Here is an 18,938-nt window from a genome sequence, read left to right on the forward strand (position 1 = left end):
GACATACACAGTTTTAAATGCTTCTTACTTTTTGTGGTTATCTCAATGTTGATTACGGAGAATTCTGGGAGTAAAACAGTCCATAGACTGCACTTGGTCTATCCCTGCCCACACTTTATCTGTTACTGCCCAAGGTCAAGGTTGGCAAACTGTGGCTATGGGTCATGCTCAACCCTTGTTTTTGATATGTCCTTTAAGCTAAGAATTGTTTTTATATTTTAAGTGCTTTCTTAAAATTCACCATAATAGTAAATTTTCTTATACATGAAAATTATACAAAATTCAAATTTTAGTGAAGTTTTATTGGAACAGAGACACACACATCCTATAAGTATTGTCTGTGACTGCTTTTCCTCTTTAATGATGGAGTTGAGGCAAGGCTGAGTAGTTGGGACAGAGACCATATTATCTATAAAGCCTAATATATTTTCTCTCTGGGCCTTTACAGAAAAAGTTAAAATCTGAAGGTTTGTCTCTAGGACACAACATAGAATTAGTAGTTAGTGCTAGAGTTGAGAGTACAAATAAATTTTAAAATGTGTTTTAAACACAATTATTATTATTATTAGCTGATACGTATTATCAGTCTCTGTGCTTAGTACTTTTGCTGCCATTTCTGTTCTTATTTAATCTCCTCAGTGCTGTCCTTTTCTAAAAACTTAGGTAAGTTTAGATCTTTTCTGGTCCAGTTATAGATACCTTTATTACTCCTTAAGCTCTTAACTCTGCTTGGTATTGTGAGTTTTTTTACCCATATCTGGTCAATTTAAATGGTTTGATATTTGAATTTTGTTATCAGCATGTGGCTTGGAAAATCCAGCTTCTTCCCTGTTGCTACATAACTCTGCAGTGATATTTCTGTGTGTTCAAGTCCAGTGAATGAAATGCATATGACTCAAAAATGTTAAGAAAACAGGTATTTCTAGTGAAAAGATTAATCCTTTAAAAGTGAGCTAAAACAAAACAAAACTGCAGTTAAACTGTAAGGGCAGATTTCTGTTGCAGATAGCAAAGATATAACAGCTAAGGTTGAGGCTTTAGGTGACTTTTGGAGGATCAATAAGGCTTTCAGTGTTTTGCCTCTGCCACTCATTAAACTGCAAAGTCAAAGCTCCCATCATATTACCGTCAAGGCTTTTTAAACTAACATATTTCTTTACTCCTTGTTTAAAGCAGGTTCTTAAGTTCTCAAAGTATGCAATTAAAAAAAAAAAACTGAGCTTTTCATGGTAGCTGTTATTTCTTTGTTTTCCTACCCTTTGCATGTGATCACTCAACAAGTAAAGATAGAGCAATAACTGTCATCTTTACATTTGATACATGAGCCTACTTCATGGTATAGACCCATTATAAGCCAAATCTTCATGTTGGGATTTCTTCTTGGAATAAAAAATTACCTAGTTGCAGTGAAAGCTTATTCATTATATGAGGAAAGAATAACTGCAGTTTGATAGTATGATGTTTGATATTATGGTACTTGCTATTTTGTGCTACTTAGCTCTTGTCACTTTATAAACATATGGAAATGAATTATGTTCATTGCTTACAATCAAGAATGAAATATTATAGACAGTCTTGACAAAATCTCACTGCATCTTTTCAAGCCATGGCTAGTTGTTATTACCCCAAATCTCAAAGTACCCAAGGTTTAGTGCAAGAGATGCTGGTGTACATTGTCCTAGCAGCTGCCTCCCAAATCTAGATAAGGCTGTTCCTTTGTACCTTATAATAAAGCCATTGACTAAGTGGCTTGTGCATTAAAGGGAGAGGAAAAGCCTTATAAACAGCAGGATTTATTACTTAGTAATATATGAGGATTGCATTCCCAATATTCCAAAAGATTGTATGTACTTTAGCATAAGACTATTAATGAATGAAAATCTGGGACACATAACAGTCATTATATAATGCCTTTAACCATTTATTTGAGTTGAATATTTCTACTTTGCTTTAAATTTATCCTATAGAATGTTGGTAAATGGCAACAACTCCTGTTCTCTCCAGGCATACACAAAATCTTGTGTTAAATTTGAACTGTTAGAATAACTTGTGATTGAACATCACTATACACACACATACCAAATGTATTTGAAATCTTTTGAATTAATAATTAAACAGTGTTCTTCCTTTTGGAAGCCTACACTTCTCAAAATTCTCTGTAGCTACTTTTTACCCATAATAGCATGTGTAACATTCATTCCTCAGCATATATTATAGTGATCAAATTACTGATTCTAAAAATTTTTGATGGCCAGAATTATTGTGGAAGGCAGTTGTTTTCTGCAGCTTGACTGCAGGGAACCCGAGTTGCATGCATTGCTGTGTCTGGTAAACTTCCTGGAAGCCAGCCAGTGTGTTCTAGTGAGTTGCCACATATGTAAGCGGTGAGCACTAAAAGGCTTACCCAGTATTACAACCGTTCTGAGGCAAGGAAACGGTGGGAAGTTCAGCAGCGAAGCAGCGGCAGCAACAAGCAGCCACAGTGGTAGGAAAGACAGGGCAGGCTCACCGTGAGCGGATTTCCCAGCGCGAGGCAGCGAGCACACAGCTCCCCATCCTGCCTCCCGAAGGAGGCAAACCCAAACTGTCTGTGGCAAGATTTCTCTAGTTTCATGTTTATGATGTTCGGTCATGTGATAATCCTGTACCACAAGTTGCCAACTTCGCTGTACTCTAGAGAGGAGCCTTTGCTGCAGTGCTTTTTTTCCTCCTCTCTTGCTTTTTCTTCCTTTGCTTTTTTTTCTTGAAAGAGAAAATCGTGCAATGTATGTTTATGCCTGCACCATGCCGAGGCGACACTTACCAGTAAATACTCTTTGTATCCCCGAGGTAAGATACTGTTTCTGCTTTCCCTGCACAGTGCTGCTGCAGCACGGAGCTGATCCAAACATTCGGAACACCGATGGGAAGTCAGCCCTGGACCTGGCAGATCCTTCAGCCAAAGCCGTCCTCACAGGTAAGGAGACAGAGCTGTCCAATTATCCTATCTACTAGCTATTAGATCTATCAGCTTGCTTGTATAAAACCTTTATGTTCTGAATTTTCTTTTATTTTTTCCTACTCATAAAAGCTCAAGAAATATATCCCATTACCTCTACTTTATTATTGATTTGTTATGTTAACTCTTAACCATAATTGCTGTACTGTCACAGCAGAAGCAATAGGATTGCTTATTCTGCTTAGAATGTCTGAGAACTACAGCATGAAATGAAAACATAATTATTCACATTTTACACTTTCTTTTTTTATGGTTTAGATCCTCATTTCCTGTACTTCATCTTCTCAGTTAAATCTTGTGGAGACCTTCACTATGGAGCAAGCAAGGGCATTTGTGTTACTTTATAAAAGTAGTTTTGATCAGAAAGACAACCTGCTGCCTCATTGCTTAGGTCAATAATTAAATAAAATATGGTGCTGCTCCTCCCTTGCCACTCTATTTATATTTTTTATCATTATCTTCTCCCCATGATAACTAAGTAAGTACTTTTTAACTGAGGCCATGCATTGCCTTTTTACTTCAGATAATACAAATTTGGGCTTAAGTATTGGTTTTATTAAGGCCGATGTCAAGAAGAGCAAAGAAGGAATGCTGGAATAGAAAGGCTCTCAGTAACAACATAGGAAATAATGCTATGAGTGATGTGATATTGAGCAACCATTTTCATTGATCTTCATTCGCAAAATGCTGCGTTGGGTCTATTTTTGTTTTTATTCTTAGCATCAGAGTTCTGCTGCCTTTGCCTTTTACTTAACTGACCTTTGTAATTTGGAGCCTCTTAGTCACTGCAGTGCTAACAGGATTGTTTCAGGTTGCATGAAAGTAAATGACTTTTAGCTTCCTTTTAAATCTGTCCAAACTTGAGAAAAATAAATCTTGTATTTACTTTTAAATTTAGAGTCCATTTTTAACAAAGTCCCTGACATGAATGAAAAATATCTATATACAGAAAGGTTTAAAATTATGTGGACTTTTGCTTCATTATTCTACATAGAAAGACAACTTCCCTCAGTGTTAAAATTAATATAATCTCTGCTAAATCTGAGTTATCTGATTTATCTAAATTAATACAAGGTTAATTAGGTGATTCGGTTGCTGAATCAAGATAACATACACGAGAGGGATGAAGCTATTTTAAACCAGAGTAGATAAGGAAAAATTTAAATGTAATTATGAAGTTTTAAATAATGAAATTAAAGTCCCTAGCCTCAGGTCTGCTGTTTAGGTTCCACAGCCTTTCAGTTTTTCCATTTAACAAAGCCCTGGGCAACAGTTGCAGCCTTGAAGTGGTCTCTGACCAAAGGAGAAATACGATTCACAGCAAGAGAGGGATGTTATAAAAGCTGACCAAGACTGTCTGTGCCTCTGTGTCCTCCCTCTGACCTTTGCTTCTCTACAACCCTCAGCACCTGCCTTGTCCATGGTCTAGATTTGTTCATTTACTGCAGCACTGCTTAGATCCACTTTCACTTTTTTTAAAAGACAAAGTTTGAATATATTATTAACAACAAGAAACAATCTTCTAATCAGAAATGAATTTCATGGGAGATTATATTGCCTGTTGTTAGTCTGGGAAAGAAATTTGGCAGAATAACTCATAGACCCCAAAGATTTCCTGGAGGGCCAATACTATGTCTGTTAAACTTCACTTGAAAAGCATCTAGCTTGTATTTTGCTTAGTAGGAAAGTATTAAATTCTTCTTGGTCGTAATACTGAGCTCATTAATTGTTTTTTTCAAGAATATGCTCTCTTGGAAATGATATACAACTTTTCAGGTATGATTTATAAGAAAAACATTCTAGTGGAAAATGTTTGTAGAAAATATAAGCTAATGATATTTACACATTTGTGTTATATAATGCAATGAAATATATTCTAAAATGTGTTTCTGCCCATGCAGGTTCTCTTCTAAGCAGTTCTTTCTGATGGAAATATGGTGGAAGTAATATTTCCAAAGTTAAATTTAAAAGATTGAGCACTGACAAAAAGATAATCTTTTGAAAGGAAAGCCTTAATTTAGAGTTATTAGAGATTATTCTGGATGATGTGTCATTATTTTTATGCCAGATATAGTTGTAGTACCGTTACTTACCTTGAGGGTCCAGTATTTTTTATGTTACTGTTCTTGTGCATTAGCCAAAATTGCATATAGGTATATGTATAATCTTTAAAAGAAATTAGCAAAGTAAAAATCCCTTTTACTGAATATTTTAAATATGTAAATATTTTAAATATGTAAATTACTAATACCCTCTTCTGTATAAAGAATGCATGGGTTTTTACAGAGCTGTATAAAACAACAACATACTTCTGGTTTTACAGCTGAGGGACCCCAGCATATAGCCATCTGCTTTGGATAGTCATTTAGGCATTTTTAAGAGAATAATTAATTGGAAAAGCTCATTAAACTCTTTGTTGAATTATTATGTTAAGTGACTGATGTGCTTAGAAGAGATCTTGAGGGTTTTATGATTTTGGTTTATAAGACTGAAGTTCTGGGCAGTCAACTGAAGGACTTGGATATGGTTTTGGTTTTTTTGTTTTTGTTTTTTAGGAAACAAGGATAGGAAAACAAGCCTGTGTTAATTTCATTGAGGAGCAGTTTCAGTGTGTTAAGATGATGAATTTTTAAAAACTTATTTATTTTGACCTTTGTTCTAGGTATATAAATATATTCATTTAGAAATTGGAGGAAATAGGAAAAGTACAAAAAAGAAAAAAATTGCTCATTATTCTGCCACCTAGAGAGAACATTTTTGTATATTTTATTTATAACCTTTTTTTCTGAGCACACACACCCCACATTCTTCTTTCTCTTTAATCAAATCAGCCTTATACATTATATATTGCTTAATAATCTTTTTTAAAAATTGAGTTATATGAATATCCCCAGAAGGTGCAAAGTATTATTCCGCAACATGAATTTATAAAGACTTCATGGTATCCTTCTATGGATACATTTTAGTTTTTTGAGCTAATCTTCTAGTGTTTACCATTTAGGTAGGTTGTTTTCATCCTCTATTCTTTCTTATGAATTTAGAGTTATTTTATCAATTCCATTGGCATTATCTTCTTTACTATATTCAGTTTTAGCATCCACACACGTTTCTGCTTCTGAATGGAACAGAGAATTTGGTGAATGAGGGACTTCCTTTTTAAAGAACTGCACTGTATGTGATATTATTTTGAGAGAGCTACATGTAAATTGAAGGTGGGTGACAAAGGGAGTATTCGTTGAAGAGGATAAAGATGTAGGAGTGTTGGTTAATCATGTAAAGGGGATTCTGTGGGGCAGAGTGGGAAGTTGGGTCATAACAAGAAGTGACAGCAGATTGAGGCTGAGAGTTTGGGAAAGACTAGATGGCCAAAGGAGAGTTACAGCTGGCCGAAGCCAGGATGACAGGGATATAACAGTGAGTTTAGGTGATCACGGGGTTGCCAAGGTCATTTGTCCCATAAGTTTCCTAGTAGATTTAGGGGTAAGGGAATAAGGAAGAGGGATATATTTGCACCAGGGTGTCTCAAGAATAAACTTTAATCTGGATTCATTACACTTCTGAGGAAATTCTAATCTGTGATTGATGGGCTGGCTTTTGGCTCCCTTTTTAGAAGGAATCACCTGTGGCTCAGTCTAAAGGCAACATTGAGGGGTCTTAATGTTTAGCTTGCTGAGCCTGGTATGCTAGCTTTTTTGTGTTGTTGTTATTCTACTCCACTGCTTCCTCCTGCTTTTCAGATAAAATGAAAACCTTCAGCATAATCAGTGAATACTTAAAATGATCTGAATCCTGATTGCTAGGTTTTAGTTAAGCAAATATTTAGGATTCCTTTCTTTTTCTCACATTTCAAAACCAACCTATCAGTTGTTCAGGTCTACCATACTTTCAAATCCCCAAGCCAACCATTTCTTACCAGCTCCACTACCCTAGCCTTAGTATATGCTTTTTGTTGTCTTTCTTTCCTGACAGCAGTAGCTTCGTAATGGGTCTCTGCCTCCACTGTAGCTGGAGTGAGTTTTCTAAAGCATAAATCAGTGCTGTGATTAGAAAACTCATCAATATGTTTCATTACCACTGAATAAAATCTAGACTCTTAACCATAGCCTTCCATGGTCTGACCCCTGCCTTGCACATCTCTGATCTTGTCGTCTTCTGTGTTCTCCCTTGAGCTCTCTGCTTCAGCTACAGCAGGATGCTTGCTGTTGCCCAAACAGATGAAGCCCATTTTGGTGTCTGGACCAACGCATGCTCTTTACTAAAACTGGAACACTGGCCCAGAGCTTCACATGGGTCATCAGTCAAATCTCCACTCAGATGTTTACTCCTCAGGGAATGCTTCTTGTCCTCAATCCTGTCAGCTTACTTTAGTTCCCTTATAGATTTATTATTGTATTTTCTTTACAGTGTCTAAAATTGCATTAGTTTGTTATCATTATTTTTTTTTTTGCCCGAATAGAATGAATCACAAGAATTTGGGCTTTTGTCTGTTTTGCTCACTCCATTGTGCCCAGGACTTGGATGAGTACGTGAAACTATTGAATAAACAAGTACATCTAGGTTCTGATTATTAAGTTTTCTGCTTCTTAAAAATTATTTTGAATTGCTAATAGTCATGTACACCTCTTAAAACATAATGCACTAAAGTTTTTTCTGTTCTTTTAATCAGTATATACCTGATGCGTAAGATACATACTGAACATTTTATCAACAGAATTCTTGGATAGCTCCTTTGATTGAGAATATGTCAGTTCTGGAAAGATCAAACCTCCAGCTGTCACATCGGAATTCCGGATGTGAAGCCAGGGCCTCATTTTTACTCTTCTTTGGTTGTTCTGTTAATTGACTGTTTTGCACATCGCCCATACTACGGTGTGGCCTATTGCCTTTCATGTGTAGTACAGTTTTACTATGTCTCCCATGATTGAAGACAGTGTTTACCTGATTAATATTGCCTGCAATATTTATCATTGTATTATTATAAAAGTTAATTATTTAGATAATAATTAATTAAATTAATAAATTAATAATAAATTGATTTATCCAACATTATAAATGTTCTTCTCAAGTCTTTGCTCTCTAGGCAGTAGGCTTGAATTCAGCATTCATTTGAAATATTAAGACAACAATATTTAGAATCTATAAGGAAAGATCTAATAATCAAAATGTTTGAGCTATTCAGAGTTAAGAGGCAACTCAAATAATGTAAGTATGTAAGCCTTATATGAGTTATAGGCCGTTAGACATAAATACGAATTTCCCAGGTGGCTCAATAGTAAAGAATCTGCCTGCCAATGCAGGAGACGTAGGAGATGCAGGTTCAATCCTTGGGTCTGGAAGATCCTTTGGAGAAGGAGATGACAACCCACTCTAGTATTCTTGCCTGGGAACTCTATGGACAGAGGAGCCTAGCAGGCTACATTCCATGGGTTGCAAGAGTCAGACACTACTTGGTGACTAAAAAACACAACAGACATAAATACATGGATTGGAAGAGAATAGAAACTTTCTTTTTGGATAACCCAGAATTCTAGTATCTCAGTCTCTTCCTATTAGCCTTTTGTGTAATTAAAGCCAGCAGGCCTGCATCATTAAAATCAGCATGATCTTTCAGCTCATCAAAAATCACCTGTTTGTGAAGCATAATAACCTGTTAGTGTGTACTCTGAGAGCAACTGTCATTTTCCACAGGAAACTGTAGCAACTTTATAGTGTTTTCACTGCATTTTGTATTAATACCTCAACTACAACCAAATTGCTGCTTTGAATGGTTCTTTTAAAAAATTCTTATAATAATTACTGTTAACATTTGCTTTCTTAAATAGCACATTGGACATTGAATTCATTAATACTTTAGTATTATAAGGGTTAATAACTCTATTCTTTGCAATTTTTATTAAACTTTTATTTTGACAATATTGTAAATTCATATGCAATTTATACAGGGAATTTCCCTGTACCGTCTGCTTTGCTTTCACCTAGTGAAACAATAATGTCTAGTGAAACTGTGGTATGGTATCACAACATTGCTGCACTCAAGATACAAAACATTTCCATCACCAGAGATATTCTTCTGTAGTTTATTCTTCTGTAATTTTTACTACTTGTAATGCCTTAACAGACTGGTTCCAAATAGGAAAAGGAGTGCGTCAAGGCTGTATATTGTTACCCTGCTTATTTGACGTATATGCAGAGTACATCATGAGAAACGCTGGGCTGGAAGAAACACAAGCTGGAATCAAGACTGCCGGGAGAAATATCAATAACCTCAGATATGCAGATGACACCACCCTTATGGCAGAAAGTGAAGAGGAGCTAAAAAGCCTCTTGATGAAAGTGAAAGAGGAGAGTGAAAAAGTTGGCTTAAAGCTCAACATTCAGAAAACGAAGATCATGGCATCTGGTCCCATCACTTCATGGGAAATAGATGGGCAAACAGTGGGAACAATGTCAGACTTTATTTGTTGGGCTCCAAAATCACTGCAGATGGTGACTGCAGCCATGAAATTAAAAGATACTTTCTCCTTGGAAGAAAAGTTATGACCAACCTAGATAGCATATTGAAAAGCAGAGACACTTCTTTGACGACTAAGGTCCATCTAGTCAAGGCTATGGTTTTTCCTGTGGTCATGTATGGATGTGAGAGTTGGACTGTGAAGAAGGCTGAGCGCCGAAGAATTGATGCTTTTGAACTGTGGTGTTGGAGAAGACTCTTGAGAGTCCCTTGGACTGCAAGGAGATCCAACCAGTCCATTCTGAAGGACATCAGCCCTGGGATTTCTTTGGAAAGAATGATGCTAAAGCTGAAGCTCCAGTACTTTGGCTATCTCATGCGACGAGTTGACTCATTGGCAAAGACTCTGATGCTGGGAGGGATTGGGGGCAGGAGGAGAAGGGGGCGATAGAGGGTGAGATGGCTGGATGGCATTACTGACTCGATGGACGTGAGTCTGAGATGGACAGGGAGGCCTGGCATGCTCCAATTCATGGGGTCGCAAAGAGTCAGACACGACTGAGCGACTGAACTGAACACCTTTATCTGTTTTGGTATTAGGGTAATGCTGGCTTCATAGAATGAATTAGGAAGTGTTCTATACTTTGGCCACCTGATGTGAAGAGCCAACTCATTGGAGAAGACCCCGATGCTGGGAAAGATTGAGGGCAAGAGAAGAAGGGGTGACAGAGGATGAGATAGTTGGATGGCATCATTGACTCTACGGAAATGAGTTTGAGCAAACTCCGGGAGATAGTGAAGGGCAGGGAAGTCTGGCATACTGCAGTCCATGGGGTTGCCAGGAGTCGACATGACTGAGCAACAACAACTATCTGTGTTTATTTTCTGGATGAGATTGTTTTCTGAAAGAGATCTTTTTTTTTTTTTTTAGTGAATGTTTGGTTGAATTCACCAGTGAAACCATCTGGGCTTGGTACTTTCTCTTTTGGAAGAGTACTATTAATTCTTTATCTCTGATTGGTACAGTGGTAACTAGGTTATGCATTTTTTCCTGGTGTGAGTTCGGTAGCTTCTGCCTTTCAAGGAATTTCATCTAAGCTGTCAGATTTCTGTGTATAGAGTTAGTTGTAGTTTTCCTTTGTTAGACAGTTTTTAATATCTTTAAGATATATAGTGTTATCCTCTGTTTCGTTCCTGTTAATAGGTAATTTGTGCTTTCTCTTTTTGTTTTCTAATTCTCTATTGAATTTGTTACAACATTGCTTCTGTTTTATGGGGTTTTTTGTTTGTTTGGTGACAAGGCATGTGGGCTCTTAGCCTTCCCCACCAGGGATTGAACCTACAGCCACTAAATTGGAAGGCAGAGTCTTAACCACTGGACTACCAGGGAAGTCCCTGTGTTTTCTGTGTTATAAATGTTGCTTAGAAGTTTGTTAAGTTTTTTTACCTTTTTCAAAGAAGCTAGTCATTTTTTCATTGATTTTCTTTCTCTTTTCCATTATATAGATTTCTGTTCTTATGTTTATTATTTCCTTCTGCTTACTTTGGGCTTATTTCACTGTTTTTCTAGGTTCTTGAGGTGTTTAGAAAACTGATTTGCGATTTTTCATCTTTTCTAATGTGCCATAAATGTCCCTCTAAATACTGCTACTGTGATTGTGTCGCACAGATTTTGTATTTTCATTTTCATTCAGTTCAATGTGTTAGTTTTTAATTCCCTAAGACTTTCTCTTTAGCCCACAGATATTTAGTAGATGTATGTTGCTCAGAATCTTAAGTGTTTGGAGATTATTTATTATCTTTTTAATATACCTTCTAGTTTGATTCCATTGTGATTGGACAACACTTGTTATGTTTTCAGTTCTTCTCATTAAAAAAATTTTTATTTTATGGCCTAGAATGTGGTCTGTTTTGGTGTATGTTCAATGGGCATGTAAAAAAAATGTGTTCTGGTTGTTGTTAGACGAAGTATTCTTTAAATGTCTGTTCCATCCTGTTGGTTGATGGTGGTGTTGAGTTCTACTCTATCCTTGCTGATTTTTTTCCCCAAATGGCCTTGATTGGCATCATAGGAAGAAAGGAGCAGTGACTTCATTACTATTGGGCTGTAGTGAAAATCTGTGGAAGTCTGTTGTCTCCACCAACATTGTGGTGCTGCTGCTACTGCTGCTAAGTCGCTTCAGTTGTGTCTGACTCTGTGCAACCCCATAGATGGCAGCCTACCAGGCTCCCCCATCCCTGGGATTCTCCAGGCAAGAATTCTGGAGTGGATTGCCATTTCCTTCTCCAATGCATGAAAGTGAAAAGTGAAAGGGAAGTCACTCAGTCATGTCTGACCCTTAGTGACCCCATGGACCACAGCCTACCAGGCTCCTCCATCCATGGGATTTTCCAGGCAAGAGTACTGGAGTGGGGTGCCATTGCCTTCTCCGAACATTGTGGTGAGGAGGGGCTAATTATTACCTGGAAAAGATGAAATCTTGGTTCCTAATAAGCTTGCAGATTTAGGCTCATCCCATGGGCTTTGCTTCATGAGTAGGGGTAGAGCTATAGGTTTTTTGTTTGTTTGTTTTGAGGTGTGATTTTTTAATTGCTTATATATTTATTTTTGTGTGTGTTTTTTTTTTAAGTATTTGACTGGAAGAGGCAGTTACTGTCCGAAGGTTTACTGTCATCTTAGACTGTACCTGTCTTGGTCCTTTGGCTTGAGAGAACAGGCTTTTGTTTGTCTGGACCTATTGGTGTTTTCTGAGTTGCTAGCTTCTTCACTTCTTAAAGTCTGTTATCAGTTCAGTCACTCAGTCATGTCCGACTCTTTGTGACCCCATGGACTGCAGCACGCCAAGCCTCCCTGTCCATCACCAACTCTTGGAGCTTGCTCAAATTCATGTCCATTGAGTCAGAGATGCCATCCAGCCATCTCATCCTCTGTCGTCCCCTTCTCCTGCCTTCAGTCTTTCCCAGCATCAGGGTCTTTTCCGGTGAGTAACTTTTCACATCAGGTGGCCAAAATATTGGAGCTTCAGCTTCAGCATCAGTCCTTCCAATGAATATTCAGGACTGATTTCCTTTAGGATTGACTTGTTTGATCTCCTTGCTGTCTAAAAGACTCTCAAGATTCTTCTCCAACACCACAGTTCAAAAGCATTGATTCTTCAGCCCTCAGCTTGCTTATGTCCAATTCTCACATCTGTACATGACTACTGGTGAAAACATAGCTTTGACTAGACAGACCTTTGTTGGTAAAGTAATGTGTCTGCTTTTTAATATGCTATCTAGGTTGGTCATAGTTTTTCTTCCAAGGAGCAAGTGTCTTTTAATTTAATGGCTGCAGTCTCCATCTGCAGTGTTTTTGGAGCCCAAGAAAATAAAGTCTGTCAATATTTACATTGTTTCCCCATCTATTTGCCGTGAAGTGATGGGACCGGATGCCATAATCTTCATTTTTTGAATGTTGAGTTTTAAGCCAGCTTTTTGTCTCTCCTCTTTCACTTTCATCAAGAGGCTCTTTAGTTCTTCTTCCCTTTCTGCTGTAAGTTCAGTTCAGTTCAGTCACTCAGTCGTGTCCGACTCTTTGCAACCCCATGAATCGCAGCACGCCAGGCCTCCCTGTCCACCACCATCTCCCAGAGTTGACTCAGACTCACGTCCATCGAGTCAGTGATGCCATCTAGCCATCTCATCCTCTATCGCCCCCTTCTCCTCCTGCCCCCAATCCCTCCCAGCATCAGAGTCTTTGCCAGTGAGTCAACTCTTCCCATGAGGTGGCCAAAGTACTAGAGCTTCAGCTTTAGCATCATTCCTTCCAAAGAAATCCCAGGGCTGATGTCCTTCAGAATGGACTGGTTGGATCTCCTTGCAGTCCAAGGGACTCTCAAGAGTCTTCTCCAACACCACAGTTCAAAAGCATCAATTCTTCGGCGCTCAGCCTTCTTCACAGTCCAACTCTCACATCCATACATGACCACAGGAAAAACCATAGCCTTGACTAGACGGACCTTAGTCTGTAAAGTAATGTCTCTGCTTTTGAATATACTTTCTAGGTTGGTCACAACTTTTCTTCCAAGGAGTAAGCATCTTTTAATTTCATGGCTGCAGTCACCATCTGCAGTGATTTTGGAGCCCAACAAATAAAGTCTGACACTGTTCCCACTGTTTGCCCATCTATTTCCCATGAAGTGATGGGACCGGATGCCATGATGTTCGTTTTCTGAATGTTGAGCTTTAAGCCCACTTTTTCACTCTCCTCTTTCACTTTCATCAAGAGGCTTTTTAGCTCCTCTTCACTTTCTGCCATAATGGTGGTGTCATCTGCATATCTGAGGTTATTGATATTTCTCCCGGCAATCGTGATTCCAGCTTGTGCTTCTTCCAGTCCAGCATTTCTCATGACGTACTCTGCATAGAAGTTAAATAAGCAGAGTGACAATATACAGCCTTGACGTACTCCTTTTCCTATTTGGAACCAGTCTGTTGTTCCATGTCCAGTTCTAACTGTTGCTTCCTGACCTGCATATAGATTTCCCAAGAGGCAGATTAGGTGGTCTGGTATTCCCTTCTCTTTCAGGATTTTCCACAGTTTATTGTGATCCACACAGTCAAAGGCTTTGGCATAGTCAATAAAGCAGAAATAGATGTTTTTCTGCCATAAAGGTGATGTCATTTGCATATCTCAGGTTATTGCTGTTTCTCCCAGCAATCTTGATTCCAGCTGTGCTTCTTCCAACCCGGCATTTCACATGATGTCAGTATATAACCTTGATGTACTACTTTCCTAATTTTGAACCAGTTTGTTGTTCCATGTCTGGTTCTAACTGCTTCTTAATCTACACACATATTTCTCAGGAGGCAGGTAAGGTGGTCTGGTATTCGCATCTCTTTAAGAATTTTCCAGTTTGTTGTGATCCACACAGTCAAAGGCTTTGGCCTAGTCAATAAAACAAAAATAGATGTTTTTCTGGAACTCTCTTGCTTTTCCTGTGATCTAACAGATGTTGGCAATTTGATCTCTGGTTCTTCTGCCTTTTGTAAATCCAGCTTGAACATCTTGAAGTTCTCAGTTTACATACTGTTGAAGCCTAGCTTGGAGAATTTTTAGCATTATTTTGCTAGCTTGTGAGATGAGTGCGATTGTGCAGTAGGTTGAACATTCATTGGCCTTGCCTTTCTTTGGGCAAGTTTTCCAAACTTGTTTTCCACTGTTGAGTTTTCCAAAGACATTTTCACAGCATCCTCTTTTAGGATTTGAAATAGCATAGCTGGAATTCAATTACCGCTACTAGCTTTGTTCGTAGTGTTGCTTCTTAAGGCCCACTTCTTAAGGCTTGACTTCGCATTTCAGGATGTCTGGCTCTAGGTGAGTGATCACACCATCATGGTTATCTGGGTCATTAAGATCTTTTTTGTATAGTTTTTCTGTGTATTCTTGCCACCTTTTCTTAGTATCTTCTGCTTCTGTTAGGTCCATACTGTTTCTATCCTTTATTGTGCCCATTTTCGCAAGAAATTTTCCTTTGGTGTCTCTAATTTTCTTGAAGAGATCTTTAGTCTTTCCCATTCTGTTGTTTTCCTCTCTTTCTTTTCACTGATCACAGAGGAAAGCTTTCTTATCTCTCCTTGCTATTCTTTGAAACTCTGCATTCAGATGGATATATTTTTCTTTTCTCTTTTGCCTTTCATGTCTCTTCTCAGCTATTTGTAAGGCCTCCTTAGGCAACCATTTTGCCTTTTTGCATATTTGCAAAGTCTGGATATATGGGACAAAAAGGACTTGGGAACTCACCACCATGTCTTTCCTTGGGTTCCAAGGTCTTTAACCAGTATGCCTTCTTCTGTCCATCATTGAGAGTCTTTTCATGTATATTTTCTATATGATGTCCAGGTTTTTAAAGGTGTACTTAGTGGGAAAAGTATGGAAAAGTACATATACTCCATTTTCCTAGAAGTAGAAGCCTTGAAACTGTTTTTGATTGGTTCCTATAGTATTTGGAACCAGTCTATTCTCATATATATACTCTGAATATTTAAGCATTGAGTGTAACCACGTGAACAAGGGACAGTTTGGATGGCATGCTTATTTTTCTAAAGCTATCTGCTGATCAGAAACCTAAATTTAAGCAACTGTGAGTTATGAGGGGTATGATTGGACTCTCAGTTGTAGTCTCATAGTACTGCAGAGAACGTAACTGTGTAGTATGTTTGCTTTTTTAGCTGAATCAAAAGGAAAATTACGAGTTTACAATTGAAATAATTGTGACCAGAAGTTATCAACAGCTTGCTGCTTTATCTGTCAGTTGGTAACTGGTAGATAAGCCCATCTTCCATGGTCTTCTTTCGGTGCTGTTCATTATTTCCATTTATTCTTTGACTTAGCCCTAAGGTTGGAATAGCCCAGCAGCCAGTATTTTCCTAGTTGGTCTAATGTAGGAGAATTATTTTTCCTAAACTTTAAACAGTCATTGAACACATGGCATGAGGTTTTATTATTTAAAAAATGAGGTGTCCCTGAGTGGAATAAAGGGAGTAATTGGTAATTATTTCACATCAAAGAGGCTCCATAATTAAAGTAAGTTAGTGTTGGAGAGTTTCCTAGTAGAATTTTTGTAGAAAACCATCTTTTCCTGCTGTACTCCAGCTTTGTCAGTGTGCCTGCCTAACGTTACTCATTCATAAGGCTCAGGAAACTAGAGCAGGATATGATGATGCAAAAAATATAAGTTGACCTAAAACAAAAACCTCCCCTTTGAACATATACCCACTTTTATGCCTGATATTTTCTAGCAGCGTTGGCCTTACACCTACAATTTCACACCTTCCAACATGCTGTAATAAGCAGATGTCAAGAAGGAACATGTGCTAGCTTGTAAGAAGAGGCAAACGAGTGTGTATACCCTTTTACTTAGGGAGCAGTTTAGCCAAGCTTTGGACTGGGAGGGTGTTGACGACCTAGGAGACAGGGCTTTTCTTAACCCTTCCCCCTCTTTACAAAGGAAAAGGCATCACGAGCTGTAGGTTCATGGCCATGCTGTAAGACTGCAGCATTCCACCAGGCCCTCAATCAAGAATGGGGTAGAAAGAGCAGTTTCAAACAAACCCTGAATTCCTTCCGTTAAGCTGTTTTGCAGTAATGGGATATAGTAACTATGAAACTATTTTAGGTGTACTGTAAGATTGAGTCAGTGTGTTAGGAGTAAATGAGTTAGGAGTTCTTTGGGGAAAAAAATGATTGATTTCAGGACTAGATTGGGGAAGGTATTGTGAACCTGGAATATCTTCATGTGCTGGAAAGTAAGGAAGTGCTCAAACAATGATGCAAGCAGGTCTAAAGGACACAGGGGCATGTCAGAAGGACATCTTGAAGGGGCTCCCACTGAGCAAATCTAGGACAATTTGACCATCAAAATAAGTGAGAGTAAAGAATTATAACCCATTAGATAACATAGGAAGAGCTGTGTTCATCCAGTGATCATAAATGAGTAGAGAGAGTTCTTTTCACTGCTCAAATGCTCATTGATAAATGTGGATTGAACTGTTGGAACTGGAAAATCCCCATTTGCAGGCACGGTAGCAGACTGGCTGGGACAGGACTCCTTAGTGGATGCTAAATTTCAAGGACCAGGTTTGATGAGGAGCAGAATGTTGGGTGGTTCTGAGCATGGCTGCCAATAGATTGATTATTGCTTGGGGGAAACTGACACTATGCAGTAGAGAAACCTGACAGTACACTTGTTGAGGAAGCAAAGTTAATATAATCAGTGCGAGTCAGATAAGCCTGAGTCTGGCAGATGTAATACCTGAGGAGGACACAGCATCTCTCATGTTGTATTCTAGCCAGGGATGCATAACTGAATCTCTCCAGGAGACATTAAACGAATACAAACTTAGGTGCAGTCTACAGAATAATTGGCCTGTAGTTTTCCAAAATGTCAATGTCAGGGAAGACAAAGGCTGAGGAATTATTTCAAATTAAAAGAGACTAAAGAGACATGGCAACTGAATGCAAAATAGATGATCCTGGACTGGAGGGGGAAAGCGCTGTAAAGACTATTATTGGAACAGTAACAAAATTTGAATGTGTACTCTCTATTAAATAAAAATATTGTACCAGTGTTAAATTTCCTGACTTTAGTTACTGTACAGTGCTTACATCAGAAAATATCCATGTTTTTAGGAAATAAACAGTGAAGTAATGAAAGACAAAGAGACATGATGTATTGCAAGTTTCTGAAACAGTTTAGAAAAATTACTTATTGCTTCTGTGTACCTACATAGAGATATAGAGGAAAAAGAAAGGATATAAAAAACATGGACAAAATATTAAAACTTGTTGAGAGACAATTCCCTGGTGGCTCAGATAGTGAAGCGTCTGCCTGCAATGCAGGAGACCCAGTTTCGATCCATGGGTCAGGAAGATCCTCTGGAGAAGGAAATGGCAACCCACTCCAGTATTCTTACATGGAAAATCCCATGGATGGAGGAGCCTGGTGGGCTACAGTCCATGAGATCACAAAGAGTCGAACACGACTGAGCAACTTCACTTTCAAAGGAATTCTCTGTACCTATTTTGCAGTTTTTCTCTGTGTTTGAAATTATTTCAAATGAAAAGATCTTTAAAAATTAGTACTCCGAGCACACACACACAAAATGTGACAATTTGGTTAATAAATGATATGGTCACCCTGTAATATTTTTTTGTACTTTTCATCCTCAAATAGTTTCATTTTTTTTCATTACTAGTGTTTAGGAAAAGCTTAAGCTTTTTTTTTTTCTTTGCATTTTACTTTTAACTGCCTTGGTGTCCTTTTCTAGTTGTTACTACCTCAAAATTAAATACTTGTTTCTTTTCTATGAATAAAAGTTTCTTTGCCTTGTTTTAGATTGAACACCATCTTATGGTCATTGTTACAACTGTTAACTTTCCTTGTTTTCTGTCATGTTCGGAAGAAAACTCTTGGGCATTAGATTTGTTGAGATTGTTTTGAAACAAATATTATTTGTACCCTTTTGTTTTGTTTTGTTTTTGTCTCCTCAAGAACACAATAAATTCAATGTTCCTACTTGGGCAGGAGTATATTTCCTTTGGTTCTTTAAGGATACATGGCCATAGTGGGCCCAAGGTTGGTACTGACTATTTCCTAAGAAGCTTTTTAATCAAATGAGCCTTCTCCTGCTTCTGTGGAAGGAGCAGTATTTTCTTTTCTTAGGGAAAGGATAAGGTTTAGTCACAGTGTCAGTGACTTAAGAATATCTACTGAAAAGTGTGTATTTGGGACTTCCCTGGTGGTCCAGTGGCTAAGAGTCCACCCACAGTTCCAGTGCAGGCAGCCTGGGTTCGATCCCCTGGTCAGGGAACTAGATCCCGCATGCTGCAGCTAAGACCTGGTGCAGCCAAAAAAAAAAAAAAAAGTATGTGTTTGATCATCAGCCTCTGACAGTTTTAGAATTGCTAGACTTTTTTTGCTGTGGACATTGAAAGTCATCCGAATTGAT

General features: G+C 38.1%; 1 protein-coding gene across 2 annotated transcripts in view; it reads left to right on the top strand.

The window, feature by feature from the left end:
* Positions 1-18,938, top strand: part of TNKS (tankyrase) — a 153,465-nt gene that overhangs the window by 35,727 nt on the left and 98,800 nt on the right. For both annotated transcript variants that reach the window (XM_004021749.5, XM_042241375.1), the window contains exon 3: positions 2,861-2,956. In XM_004021749.5, the coding sequence (XP_004021798.5) occupies positions 2,861-2,956 (96 nt within the window). The remainder of the gene's footprint in view (positions 1-2,860; positions 2,957-18,938) is intronic.

Source organism: Ovis aries, chromosome 26 (genome assembly GCF_016772045.2).
Source record: "Ovis aries strain OAR_USU_Benz2616 breed Rambouillet chromosome 26, ARS-UI_Ramb_v3.0, whole genome shotgun sequence".
Lineage (NCBI taxonomy): Eukaryota > Metazoa > Chordata > Mammalia > Artiodactyla > Bovidae > Ovis > Ovis aries.